The sequence below is a fragment of the Zootoca vivipara genome, chromosome 3 (genome assembly GCF_965207765.1).
Source record: "Zootoca vivipara chromosome 3, rZooViv2.hap1.1, whole genome shotgun sequence".
NCBI classification, from domain to species: domain Eukaryota; kingdom Metazoa; phylum Chordata; class Lepidosauria; order Squamata; family Lacertidae; genus Zootoca; species Zootoca vivipara.
The window spans coordinates 27,640,140-27,654,011 of record NC_142586.1 but is presented as its reverse complement, the minus strand read 5'-3'; the positions used below and the strand labels follow the sequence as shown (position 1 = coordinate 27,654,011).

The window sequence follows — 13,872 nt, the reverse complement described above, 5'->3', positions numbered from 1 at the left end:
GGTGGGGTGGGCAAACAGAAGAAGACGGCTTCACCCCGGTATGGTTCCCCTTTATCACATACACAGCCCAACAAGACAATGACAAAAATCCACCAACAGCATACAAATCAATATGGTTAACCTGACCCAAAACATTCCATTTATAATTGACCCGCCTAACGACAAATAATTACAATTACAACAAATAAAGGCTTGACATATCTTGCTTTGCATGTCATGCATCTATCTCATATATTGGTTTCACCTTTTAAGTTGCATTACTGAAATAAATGCACTTTTCGACGGTATTCTAATTTTCCGAGTTTTACCTGTATATCAGTATATATCAGGGGCAGATCTAAAGGAACAAAGAATGCTGTCAGCCATTCAAACCTACAGTCTACCTATCAAACTACAATATAGTTTTTAAAAAATGTAACCACACTGCAAGGCAAACACAGTACCTTTTCCCCAAAGCCATGACCATTGCTTCAAAAGAGCTGTCGTAACGTAGCAAGGGAAGGCTGTGTCCAGAAAGAGTGGATTCGATAAACTCTGACAATCCGTAGTACTTCTTGTTCTCATGGTACAAGTCCACACCCTTAAAATAAATGACAGTGACTATCAACAGGGTCATCCGTGGTGGTGATTTAACAGTTCACCAATCCAGTTATCACATTCTCGCAAATATACACAGGGCTATGAATAAGACCCTGTCCCTTCTCTGTGGCCAATACTACTTACCTCTTCCACCATGATCCTCACCAGTACCCACTCAGGGTGATGGATCAACCGTGCAAGCAGTTTAGGCAGCACAATGCTGACTGTGCCAGACACGGCGTGGATATTGGGGTGGAATTCAACACTGCGCTATTACAATTGCTCCATCGGTGCAAGTTGCCAGACGGAACCCTCTCCCCTCTCCTCCCACCTGGAAGTTGTTCTGACCCCCAACCAGGGATGGAGAAGCCCCAGCTACGCTAAGCAGGACGCATTGTGCTGGCTCCCCGCTAGAGAAACTGTTTAGTTGAATCCTGACCCAAGTTTTTCTGCCTTTTGCTCCTAGTGCAATCAACACCCTCACTTGCTAGAGCAGAGCTTTCCAAACTTTTCACGTCGGTGACACACTTTTTAGACATGTTATCGTTTTGCGACACAGTAATTCAGTTTTACTAGCAAAGCAGAGATTAAACTAACTCCCCTTTCCAGGCCTGGGAGGAGTGTGGGTTCATTCACGTGACACACCTACACACTGCAGCCGACACACTAACGTGTTGCGACAGAAGCTCTGCACTAAAGAATCTGTTCTGGGACAGCTCAGTCAGCAGAGCATGAAACTCTTATATCCTCAGGGTTGTGGGTTTGAGTCCCACATGGGGGGGGTTTACTGGATTGCAGGGGGTTGGACTAGATGGCCCCACGGTCCCTTCTAGCTCTGCAATTCTGTTATCCTTTATACCCCAGCATTTTGGTGGCGCTGCAGATGTACTAGAGCACAGAGAATATTACGTGTTGTTTTGTAATCAACAGATCCCAAATCGCGCCTTCAATAAGGTTCTGTTTTAGTAGGGATAAAAGTAGAGAGGAGAGAATCAGGGGGTAAAGGAAAAGATAAAGGGATTCAGAAGAACCAAGAGAAGATCAGCAAACACAGATGTGAGCCCCATCATTCTGCATAACAGCTTTGCTTTGGAACATAACGCTGTGGTCATTAACAGCCAGACCAGGCATTAAAGGGGGGGGGAGGAGAAAGCTCCCATAGATCCTAAGAGTTAACTTCTTACATTGTTGTATAATGACGGCCAGTGGATTTCATTATAAGGGCTGATGCGGGTGTGTTGCGTCTGCAATGCATAGGGGAAGGAAGTCACGTGAAGCGTCACAATATTTGGAGCGTCTTTCACCTCTCTGCAATTGAGCAGTCTGTCCACGAGCCCCATGGCTGGATCGGACTGAGGATAAGGGCTGTGAACTGCACTGTAAAATAAAAACCCAAGCAAATGAGAGTGCACAATGTTACTTTATGGCCAGTGCTCTTTTTCCAGAAGAGGTGCCGGAACTCACCATGAACGCCTCCCTCTTTCTCTTAGAGTGGCAATGGAACCCACCTGAGAGTTTCCAGGAACTGAGTTCTGGTGAGTTCCCCCTGGAAAAAAAGCCCTGTATATGGCAACCCCAACCTTCTCTGACCATTGGCCATGCTGGCTGGAGCTGATGGGAGACAGAATCCAACCTCTGGAGGGCCACAGGTTCCCCATCCCTGACACAGGGTAAAGGGACCCCTGACCATTAGGTCCAGTCGTGACCGACTCTGGGGTTGCACGCTCATCTCACATTATTGGCCGAGGGAGCCAGCGTATAGCTTCCAGGTCATGTGGCCTGCATGACAAAACCGCTTCTGGCAAACCAGAGCAGCACATGGAAACGCCGTTTACCTTCCCGCTGGAGCGGTACCTATTTATCTACTTGCATTTTGACGTGCTTTCGAACTGCTAGGCTGGCAGGAGCTGGGACTGAGCAACGGGAGCTCACCCCGTCACAGGGATTCGAACCGCCGACCTTCTGATCAGCAAGCCTTCTGATCAGCAAGACCTTCTGATCAGCAAGCCCTAGGCTCAGTGGTTTAACCACAGCGCCACCTCGGTCCCTTCAAAATTGATACATACGCATCAATTAAAAACAACAACAACTATCAAAAGAGTGATCTTTGGGTCACCTTTAATGAAATTTTTTATTATTAATTATTATTATTATTATTATTATTATTATTATTATTATTATTAAAAAGCACTTTACTACTCAGACCCTGAGGATGCATTTTTGACAATGGCTGTAATATAAAGAACTGAAGTTGTATTACGGATAACTGTTTGTAGTGCAGCTGTCACAAAGCCAGTGTCAAAGGAAGCAGGTTTGTCTTTGGAGATGATTGTACAATACAATACAATTGTCTATTGCAACCGGTGTCTCATTGCTAACATCATAATCTGGGAAGTGAATTCTTTCTTACCTTACAAGGTCCCAGTGGGCATGGTCATGGATCAGCACAAAGAGTGTGTGTGGATTCTGCATCGAGTTTTGTAAGAAGGCTTCAAACTTAGTCTGTGCTTCTGCATCGAGTTTGACCACATATTGCTCCACCCTCTGCTTGGTAAGGTGCTCCTTCTCCAATCCAAGTTCCAACAAGACACCTAAGGGAAGACAACAAATGACTATCGGACAGTCGAAAAGCAAGCGTTGCCAGCTGTGACTTTTGTACGCGTTTTCCGGCAACCAGCACCTGAATGCCAGAGGTGGAACAGCGTCTGCTGATAAGTCACTTCCGAAGGAGGGACGCAGATCAGAAAATCAACTTTCTCAAAGGAACCCAAGTCAAGGTTTTGAGTGCTGGAGTCTGCAATGGAGCAAACGTGGGAAAGCAATTTCTGAGCCACTGCAAGCTGGAAGGGGCGGATCTGGTGGTGCTCAAGGTTATAACCTAGAGGGGAAGAGAGAGAGAAAAGAATGGTGAAAGAGAAAGGGAGCCAGGCCTTAACTTTATTTACAGCATGAATGTTGTAGATAGCCATGTGAGATATGGAGCAGCACACCTAAGTTTGCTGCAGCTCTCTGCTCTGGAACATCATGATCTGATCACGTGACTCCACAGGGGGAGGGAGATATGCATGGAGGGTCTTGCCTTGGAGCGAGGAGCTGGAGCCACATGGAGGCAACTAGGGGTTGTCAAAGAGAAGCAAGGTATGTCCAAGAAAAATAAAAGGCCCAGTTACATAGGGGAAAGCATGGACCCTCTATTCCCCATGCATTTTGCAGTCTGCCCTTTTGTCAGAGTTGCTTCATTCTTGCCTTTTTCTAAAGCAGCGTTTCTCAACCGGTGTTCCGTGGCACACTACTGTGCCGCGAGACGCTGGCTGGTGTGCCGCGACGAGAAGGGCGATTCGCATTGTCACGTCGCTGACCCGCCGGAAAGGAAGCCAGCCGGGTCACGACGCGAGGCGAGCGCCCGCGTCGTGACCCGGCCGGCTTCCTTTCCGGTGGGTCAGTGTTGTTTATTGGCGGCCGCCAGGCACGTGACAATGCAAATCGCCCTTCTTGTCGCCGCATGTCGCCGCAAAATTTAGAGTCGGCATCCAGCCGGAGGCCAGAGAGGGCGCCGCCGCCGCCTGGGGAGGAGGAGGCAGGCGGGGAAGGCTGCGCAGGGCTTCCCTTCGCCGGGCCAGAGCGGCGGCGGCTGCCTGGGGCGGCTGGGAGGGAGGCGGCGGCAGCTGCGCGCCTGTGTCTGCCCGCCTGGGGTCTGTGCGTGCCGTCTAACGTGTCCCCGCTCGCTCCGCAGGCTCTGCGCCTGGTGGGTCCGCCTGGCTACCGCGCAGCAGTTCTTCAGTGGCATGCTTTACGTCTCCCCTCCAAACTAAACTAAATATAGGGCGGCACAGAGTTGGTGTGCCGCGGGGGTTTTTTTCATAGAACAAGTGTGCCGTGGCCCAAAAAAGGTTGAGAAACACTGTTCTAAAGGTAGAATTTTCTCTGAATATTCCCTACCATTTTGTGTGTGTGTAGCGGCCCCTGTTTTCCCTGTCCAAAGCTCCAGGATAGCACCAGGTTCGTGACATTGTGGAAGATGCAAAATAGCGAGCAGGGTGCAAACACGGTTGTTGTTGCCACTGCCACTTCCATCACCATTAGTTGAATAAATCTCTTATGGGGGAAAGCTGTGCTCTCGCCGCTACTAATGGCAGGCCCTTCTTCCAAGAAACTCTTGGCGACCTGCTCCCCACCACCAAGAGGTTTGGTGAAATGGCCCCAATTTCTCTGACCACTGCTTCCCAAACAAAGGGTGGGAACACGCTGGACGTGGAGCAACTGCGAGTGTGTTCACAGCCAGGGTCTTTGTGAGGCGAACATTCCACTCCAAATGCCTTGGAGGAAAGGAGTGAGAGGGACGCAATTCTGAAAAGGCAAATGTCCTCATATGTTACACACACAAACCACTTACTTGCGCAAATAGCTGCTCCAGCTGCATCGCCCGCTGCTGGTTTGTTCACTAAAGCAGAGAGCGAAGATGAAATGTGGGGCCTGTTTTCTTGATGAAATTTGTCCAGCAACACATCGACATCACCATCTGGTGGAATGAAAGGGGGAAGAAACGGCCACCATATTTTTGTGTTATGAAAACCATTTAGCATCTTAGCATCTCCCAAGCCATGTAACCTGTGCAAAGCAGCATGGCATCCAACAAAAAGGCTAGGCCCCTGTTCCTGACACAGAAAGAGAAATATTTAAAGACTGTGGACGGGCCCTGGCATGAAATCCTGCAAGTGCAGGATGTGAAACCCGGGGCGAATATTCTAACGTGGCATTTGACCGGATTTTTGATAACTGAATCCTGAGTCTGTGCAAGCCGCAACAACTGCTTAGCGACTGGGTTTTAAAACCTTGTCTATACATAGACACATATGGTCTAAGTCAGGCATCCCCAAACTTCGGCCCTCCAGATGTTTTGGACTACAATTCCCATCTTCCCCGACCACTGGTCCTGTTAGCTAGGGATCATGGGAGTTGTAGGACAAAACATCTGGAGGGCCGCAGTTTGGGGATGCCTGGTCTAAGTTCCCAGAAAGTCTTTCAGACAAATGCCTCTTTATAGATGTCTCGTTACGTACCTGGGCAGAGAGTACTGAAGAAGGCCCCCAGAGCCTCAACTTTCCCCGTAACAAGTTCATAACTAACTTCTTTCTGGTATTCCGCTGGACTGAGCATGCTTTCAGATAGTATTCTTGCTTGGTACTTCCCTAAGAGACATAAAAAAGGGGGAAGGGGTTCACATGCAACTGAGACACTTATACATCTAAACCAGAGTTTTCAATCAGTGTGCTGGGACACCCTGGGGTGCCTTCAATGATGGCCAGGGGTGCCACAGGCAACATTGCCTCTGCCCCTCTTTCCTTCCCTCCCTTCCTCTGATGCTCTCTTGTGTCTCTGCCTCCCAAAGGCTTGCATGGCTCTTTATTGCAGCAGCCCTGGCTATAAAGCTCCGCAGGTGAATGGTGCCTTTGCGGTGGCTGCGGGGGCAGCTCAGAGACGAGGAATAGCAACAGCAGCTGCCCGGAGGACTCCCAAGGAGAGGGGAGAGGAGAGGAGGCTGAGGGAACACTCCACAAAGGAGGGTGTCTGAAAAAGGGTGAGAAACTGCCAGCTCTGTAGGCAAAGGGTGACATAACTGGGCTCCTGAGCCCCACAGGGGTACCGCAGAGAGAATGTAGTTGGTCAAGGGAGCCATGGACTCAAAAAACCTCTGATCTAGACACCTAAAGGCACATGATACAGTTATCTTCCTGAAACTAGGCCAATCTGGGTCTGGTTGGTTTCTGGATGGGAGATTACATCAGCTGCCAAGTTCCTTGGAATAAAGGTGTGTGTGTGTGAACTTTTCTCATCAACATTATCATACACTATGGCCCCACAGATTTTGTCAGAGACATGACTCAAAGAAAAGTAAGGAAAGCAATGGCCAAACACAATCTTTAGGATCACAATTTAATTTAGGTACACCATTAGGTTTCCCACACACACACACACACACACACACACACACACACACACACACACAAATGTGCTTACAGCTTTTACCAGAGATAGAAAACATGGTGACTCCCAGATGTTGCAGGACTCCAACTCCCATCAACCCTTGCTAGGATAACCAATGATCAGGGATTGTGGGTGCTGTAGTCCAAAAAATATCAGGAGGGCACTACATTGGCTGCCCCTGCTTTATAAGGTCACTCTCCCCTACTTCGCTTCACTTTCTTTGGCCATTTCAAGTGTTTCTAAGTGACATCTAAGAGTCAATTCCCTTCTGAAAATAATTCAGAAACCCAAATCTTGAGTAGAATCTAAAGAATTAGGAAAAGAACTCATTTAGCCTGTTTGAAAATAGTCTAATTGTTGGTTAATTCTATATAATGCTTCCTCTTTAGCGGAGCAGTTTACCTAGTCAAACACTACAGTTCTGAGCAACCTAAACATGTGGCTCCATTTCTGGCCACAGGACAGTGTGATTATCAGGCCAAGCAAAAGTTGAAAGAACAGGGGCAATAAAGGCAGCCTGTGTGGTGTAGTGGTTAGAGAGTTGGACTAGGACTTCAGAGACCAGGGTTCAAATCCCCACTTAGTCATGAAGCTCACTGGGTGAACATGGGGCAGTTACTGTATTACTGCTTTAACAGGGTTGCTGTGAGAATAAAATTGGCAGAGGGAGAACCATATACACCACCACAAAGGAAAAGTAGGATATAAATGTAAAATTAAGGGCTCATCCAGACTTCCTTTACCACTGAATCGGAGCAAACAGCAATCCTTTGAAAACCCGAATTGATCTTTGTTCCGATTCAGTGATAAAGGGCAATAAAAATAAGTGCTCAGGCGTGTAGCTTTAGAGTGGCGTCCTATGTGTGGCACAAAAGGACGCCTTTGTCGGATCATGCAAACCTAAAGAAAAGACTGAAGACCCAAATATGTGTGCAGTGCAAAGACAGAATATGCTATATAAAATCATTGGATCCAAGTGTCCCTGTTTTCAAGGGACAGTCCCGGATTTACAGAAGCCAGCCCAGTTTCTGATTTGATCCCAGAATGTCCCGCTTTTCCTTCAGATCTCTCTATTTTCATTGGAGAACTGTTGGAGGGTATGGAGTTACATGACCCCCAAGTCAAGGATATAAGTAACCTCATACAAGGAGATAAATAACCTATACAACCTTTGGTAGGCATGTGAAGGCAGCCCTATATAGGGAAGTGTTGTTGTTTTTAATGTCCAATGTTTCATTATGTTTTATATATTCTGTAAGCCTCCCAGAGTGGCTGGGGCAACTCAAGATGTGTGGGATCTAAATATTAAATATAAAATATATATGATGATGATGATCATTGATGATGATTGAAGAGGACACCCCTATTTTCATCAGAGAAATGTTGGAAAGTATGCAAACGTGCTCTCGTACATCACCAGGTATATGAAATTCTACTTTGTACATGCCGACGGTTAAAGCCTTTTGCCCATTAGCCTGCTAACAGCTAAGGCCAAAGTGACTCCATAACAAGAATGCTAGAAAGGTCCACGTATTGCTTTAGCAGCTCACCTGTCACAGCAATGCAAGAGTCAATGGTTCTGTTTCTACAAGCGCATATGATCACCACATAGTTGGTCTTCACTAGCTTTCCCTCAACGAGCATCTTAAACATTTCTGAGAGCCCCTCCGCTAAAGAATAGTTGCACTCAATGATGTGGACACTGTCATTACATGAGCTGGCTGCCAGTCCCGCCAGCCAGGGAAGCTGAGCTGATGTCACTGGGGCAATTGGGCCAGGAACCTGAGGGAAAGCTTGTGGGTTGGCCTGTTGGTACTGACGAATTTCAGAAAGATGAGACTCCCGCCATGAACGCATGAAGATCTGCTCCAAGTCCTCAATCAAAGGCACCTGGTCTGAAGCTATGGAAACATCAACATGGCATCAAAAGCAGGCAAAGGTTAGGACTTAAATCTACTAACAAAGCTAGGTCTCCCCTTGCCGTGCTCTGAGCATAATTAAAGGGCTAATGGTTTTGGGTTCATGCATGTCATGCCACAGACTTTCCCAAAATGATCTGTTGCTTTTGCACCGGCCAAGACAAATTCCACAGCATGAGAAAACCACCCGCAGATCTTGTGCTCTCTATGTCCTTTGTAGGCAAAATAGGTAGCCTATGAATTATATGCAATCCCCTGGTAACTCAAGAACTCCACAGTGTTCAATTTGCATCTTATTGTAAGTGATAATTCTAGTCCACGTGGCAATGGATAATATCAGGAGATCATAATGCTTGGTAAAATATGGAGATACATTTAGAAATGAAATTATTATTATTGTTGTTGTTGTTGTTGTTGTTTTGAGAAAGTTTGCATCTTTCTCATTAGATGTTCCACTATTACTATTTCTAATTTCAATGCAGTTACTACCAGAATTTTGACAGATACAAACAGACTTGTTCATACTGCCCTCATTTTTAGATCTGCGCTGGCTGCCTATTCACTTCCAATACATATTTAAGTTGCTGATGCTTACCTATAAGTGGCATGGGATACCTGAAGAAGTGCCTATTAGGTGAGCCAATTCTGGCTTGGGTGGTGGTAAGGCACTGGGTAAGCCTAGATCTTTGGTGGAGGGGAGGTTGGAACCTCTGCCTGCCCCTCCTTGGGAAGGGGTATCCTGTTAAAAGGATCCAGGAGGAGTGGCTCTGTCTGATGCCCAGGCCTAGGGCATACCACTCCTCCAATGGGGGCTCTGTGGGGTGTACCCCTAACAGATGTAAGTCATAGGGCTCCCCCCCCTCGTTGTGGTTTACCCTTAGACGCACTCCCAGCAGACAGGCTGGAGTGGAATAGGAACTGCTTACTCAATGCCTACGCAAAACAAATCTCTACTGTAACCAATAAAGCTGTGGCCATATTCAAGCCAAAAACCAAAAATGCTGTTGTCCTGTGTGTGGTTATTTATCCCTCTAGAGAACCGTGGGATCACGGGGTCTTGGCACGCAGGTGCCCTATTTGCTAAGGGACTTTAACTTAGTGCAACATTGAATTTCACGTACTGGGCAGGATTCACTGTTGACAGAAGCCTTGCGCAAGGACTTCTCCCTGTGCAACAGGGTGATCCCCTCTCCTGGGAACTGGCTCAGGGAGGGTTCAGGAGAACCCCCAAAGAAGCACGTTTGTGAGGGAACGGGGGTTGTTTCATTGGGCAAGCTTGCACATCTGAAAGAACTCTACTTTGAATGCCCCCCTCAATGTCTTTTTCAATTACCGTTTGTAGATTTGCCTATTCATATCAAAATATTTGCTCTCGTCTGAAGGAGGAAAACTCACCAAGCTGAACGAGGTAATAGACTGTTAGCAAGAGCTGCATCTCCTCTGAAATTGGCTGCATTGTGGAGGCACCATATTGTTCATAAGCCCTAGAGAGAGACTGCGCGTTCTTGTAACACGTATACAAGAGAGGACTCACTATGACATCACTAAGGTTCCCGCAAAGGTAAGGAAAATTTCCATGCCCTGTGAAACAAAGTACAGCTTATTAGATGCCAGGTATCCAAGGCAAGATAACTGAATGTCTTAATAGTTTAGGGGTTTTTTGAAAAGAAAAAAGTAGGCCGCACTTATTTTGAAGTGCGTGCCGTATACACTATGTGACATGTTACCTTTAAATATGACGGGCTTTGCTTTAAATATTTTAAGCAAGTTATCAGGAACTGAAACTGGCTCTCCAGAGGCCACCACTGGAGAAGACACTGGTCCTGCCAAGGCAGCGTGAGGTAAGCAGGACAGCCTTCCTCCTCCTCCTCCTCCTCCTCCTCCTCCTCCTCCTCCATCTATGAATCAATTTAGAGAGTTTAACCAGAAACAAATGACTGCAGCATAGATACTTGTTAAAATGTGCTGGCTGAAGGGGGAAGGACAACAATCCACTTCCACTTTCAAACCCTGTCAGAGCCAAAAAATAAAACTTAAGCACTGATTGCTCCCATCAATGCTGTCCTTCCCAACCCAACAACTTAATATATCAGCTGTCACAGCTCTTAGGTCTGCCAATTTACAAGCAGGCATGCGCCCAGAGGCATTTAAATCATCATCTCCATCAACATCGTCATCCTCGCTTACCATTTTTGCTTCTACTTGTGAGTGGTGGATTAGGCTGCAAATTCCAGGCTTCATTGGATGATGGAGACTCAGGTGACCACCCTTTGTGGCGTTTTTTAGGAGGCCCTGGGTTTGTTAAAGTGCCTAGATAACATAAACAATCCAGAAACTACTATTTTAATAGGACCCACATTTTTCAGGAAAAGCACATGCCTGAACACAGAAATAGTTTCTTTATATACATATATAAAATTGCTCTGCCTCTGCACAGGCCCAAGGCAGTATGCAAAAACTAAATACATACAAAAAAATAAAACCCCACCCAATATCAATAGTACTCAATCTATGTTCATTCAACAAACCATAAAGCAGATTTTCAGAAGTTAGAAATGGCACATTGCGTCACCAGCAGAGAAGAGCATAGATCCACAGCAACTACTAGAGAAGTACTAGAAGATGCAAACAATAGCGGATGGAGGTGCTTACCTGACCTCCCAACAGGTGAGTCCCTGCTGCTTATTGGGAGGGAGGAGAGGAAGGCGGAGGCAGAGTGGTTAGTTTGGTGCAAACTCATCAGCCAAGGCAATCTGTTGCTCCTGCCAGTGCATTTTCACCACACCAACTTCCCTGCCACCTCACTCCTCTTCTTCCCAGGAAAACAGAAGCAACTCCCCTGCCAGGAGGTCAGGTAAACACCTCCACACCTCCACACTGCCTGCTACTGGTTACAAAGAATATACAACAATATTAAACAGTATCATAGACAATATGAAGAAGAACAAGACCTGGATCTACTGTTTTCACTGGCAGACCTGCATTGCTTATACTCTCCATTTCTGCCTTCAAACTGAGGACAGTAGCATTTGAAAAAGAAACACAGTACACCAAATGCTGCACCAGACAGCAATGCCATTATTTTAAGATCAGGTGTCTGCTGCACACTCATATGACCTGCCTTACCTCTTGGGCAAGAGAATGGCTTACATTGAGAATATTCAACCTTATTTGATGGCTATTTGAGTAAAGCATGGCTTAGGTCCAAGCTTTATTCCCTGCCTGGGTTTTGAGATCTTTGAAGGAGGCCCCTTTCTCTGTCTCAACATCCTCACATGCACATTTGATGGGCACATGGAAGAGGGCTTTCTCAGTGGCTGCTCCCAGACTCTGGAACTCCCTCCCTAGAGAAGCTAAACTGGCTCCCTCCTTGTTGTCCTTCCACCAACAGGCAAATACTTTCCTGTTTCAACAGGCTTTTTGGGAACTGGTTGCTTTTAATTAAAGGGCTAACGCCGTGCTGTTTCTCTTGGTATATATTAAGCATATCTATGTATAAATGTTTAATGTTTAATTGCATTTTAATGATTGACTTACTATGTTTTAGCTGCTCTTGTTTTTATCTGTAAGATGCCTTGAGTCCCCTCAGAGAAAAAGGTGAAATGTAAATAAATATTTCATAATAATTATAATATGCCAGAATACTTTCTGAAATAACTCCTCCTTCAGCTGCCACAACAGCATGATGCTACTTTTTTTTTTTTGCAAATAAAGTATAATGTGGTATCACTGGGTATTGAGTTTCCCTGTTCCCATTGCATTGCAGGTACCTGCTATGTCCTCCCCAGACTATTCTCAAGGCAGGGGACTATTTAGATTGCAGAAGTAGTGAAACACCTGTTCTCCAATCTTCAAAGAAGTCACATAAAGCTGTTAAAACTCCAGCAAAACCAAAAAAATCTTCCATGGCTAGTTTGGCCCTTAACAAGTGCAAGTTTAGAACCTTAAAACATTGAGGGGAGGTGGGAGGTTCTTTTATGTATATTAAAATTCTACCACGTGCTACGAACATGAGTTTGACCAAACTGTGGGAGGCAGTGGAAGACAGGAGTGCCTGGCGTGCTCTGGTCCATGGGGTCACGAAGAGTCGGACACGACTAAACAACAACAACAACAACCACATGATGGCAGCACAAATCCTTTCAGCCATTCATTCATTTATCTTTCTCTAGCAAACCCACAGGGAAAAAGCCCCAGGGTCAATCAAACACGAGTACTGTAAATCCCCTGTCAGGGTCTCTAGTTGACGTATGTAAGCAAATTTGATAGCTTTCTTTAAAAAAAAGAAGAAGACTGAAATCAATTACCCAAATGAGCAAGCAATTTGGTTCTGTCCACAAAACCAAGTTACTCCCCTGGCTAATCAGATGAAGAAATGGAGCAGCTTGCCAGAGCTGTCTAGCAAAGATTGCAGTAATGTTTATTGTCCTGTACTTGTTCTATGAATAGGAGACTTTGATTCCTGGCACTGTGTGCTATGTTCGTGGAACAGTTACAGCACGAGAAGTGTTGCTCTTCACCGAAAGTGCTAAGATTTCGTTCCGGCAGCCCAGAACATTAAAATGTGTCCTTGTTAAGTTTGTTCAGAACTGGCACATGTACTGATTTAAAATAATTGTCAGAGCAGGGAGGGCAATTCGTTTCAGAAAGATTCAGCTGACCTTAAAGCCATCTATTTAGAAATTAAGTCTCATCGGTTTCAATGGGGCTGCCGTACAAATAATGGTTGCAAAATATACCTATTATTTCAGGTGGCATTATAACAGTAGGGACAGTGACTGAAATACCCACTGTAGCATTTCTTGCTGAATTAATGTACATCATGAAATCAAAGAACTGCATTTTATTTTTAAGGACTCATACACCGCCCTTCAGTAGAAGTATTTCCAGAGCATGTCACAATAAATGAGCAAAACTTTCATATTGCTAGAGCAGGGTTTCAAAAACTGGGTCTCCAGCTGGTTTTTTGTTTTGTTTTGTTTTTGACTACAACTCCCATCATCCCTAGCTAGCAGGACCAATGATCAAGGATTATGGGAATTGTAGTCCAAAAACAGCTCGAGACTCAAGTTTGGGAAACCCTGTGCTAGAGGTTCAATGAACACCCACCAACCAAATAAGCTAGAAATACTTAGGAAAAACTGGACGTAACAACAATGTTAAAGAATAGAGAACAATATGAATAAGGTAAATGAAGTTTATTAACCAGCTATGTAATAAAGAAATTAGGAATATCATTTGGCATAGTTGCTTTTCCTGATGCCTAGAAGAAACTGTACATTATTTTTAAAATAGGTTTTGTATACATTTAGCCCTCCCATCAACTGATAATGCGAGAATGTCTATCTCTGTGCGTTTTGTAAGATTTTTACAACAAAATAAACAATAA

General features: G+C 45.5%; 1 protein-coding gene across 6 annotated transcripts in view; it reads right to left on the bottom strand.

Moving 5' to 3' along the window:
* GREB1 (growth regulating estrogen receptor binding 1) overlaps window positions 1-13,872 on the bottom strand; it is a 92,512-nt gene that overhangs the window by 20,943 nt on the left and 57,697 nt on the right. For 5 of the 6 annotated variants that reach the window (XM_088665732.1, XM_035109833.3, XM_088665735.1 and 2 more), the window contains 10 exons: window positions 10,671-10,793; window positions 10,211-10,381; window positions 9,879-10,064; window positions 8,115-8,465; window positions 5,640-5,768; window positions 4,973-5,098; window positions 3,260-3,457; window positions 2,990-3,170; window positions 1,764-1,956; window positions 444-580 (listed from right to left, as the gene is read on the bottom strand). In XM_088665732.1, coding sequence (XP_088521858.1) covers window positions 444-580; window positions 1,764-1,956; window positions 2,990-3,170; window positions 3,260-3,457; window positions 4,973-5,098; window positions 5,640-5,768; window positions 8,115-8,465; window positions 9,879-10,064; window positions 10,211-10,381; window positions 10,671-10,793 — 1,795 coding nt within the window. The remainder of the gene's footprint in view (window positions 1-443; window positions 581-1,763; window positions 1,957-2,989; window positions 3,171-3,259; window positions 3,458-4,972; window positions 5,099-5,639; window positions 5,769-8,114; window positions 8,466-9,878; window positions 10,065-10,210; window positions 10,382-10,670; window positions 10,794-13,872) is intronic. The other variant, XM_088665737.1, reaches the window with a different exon arrangement.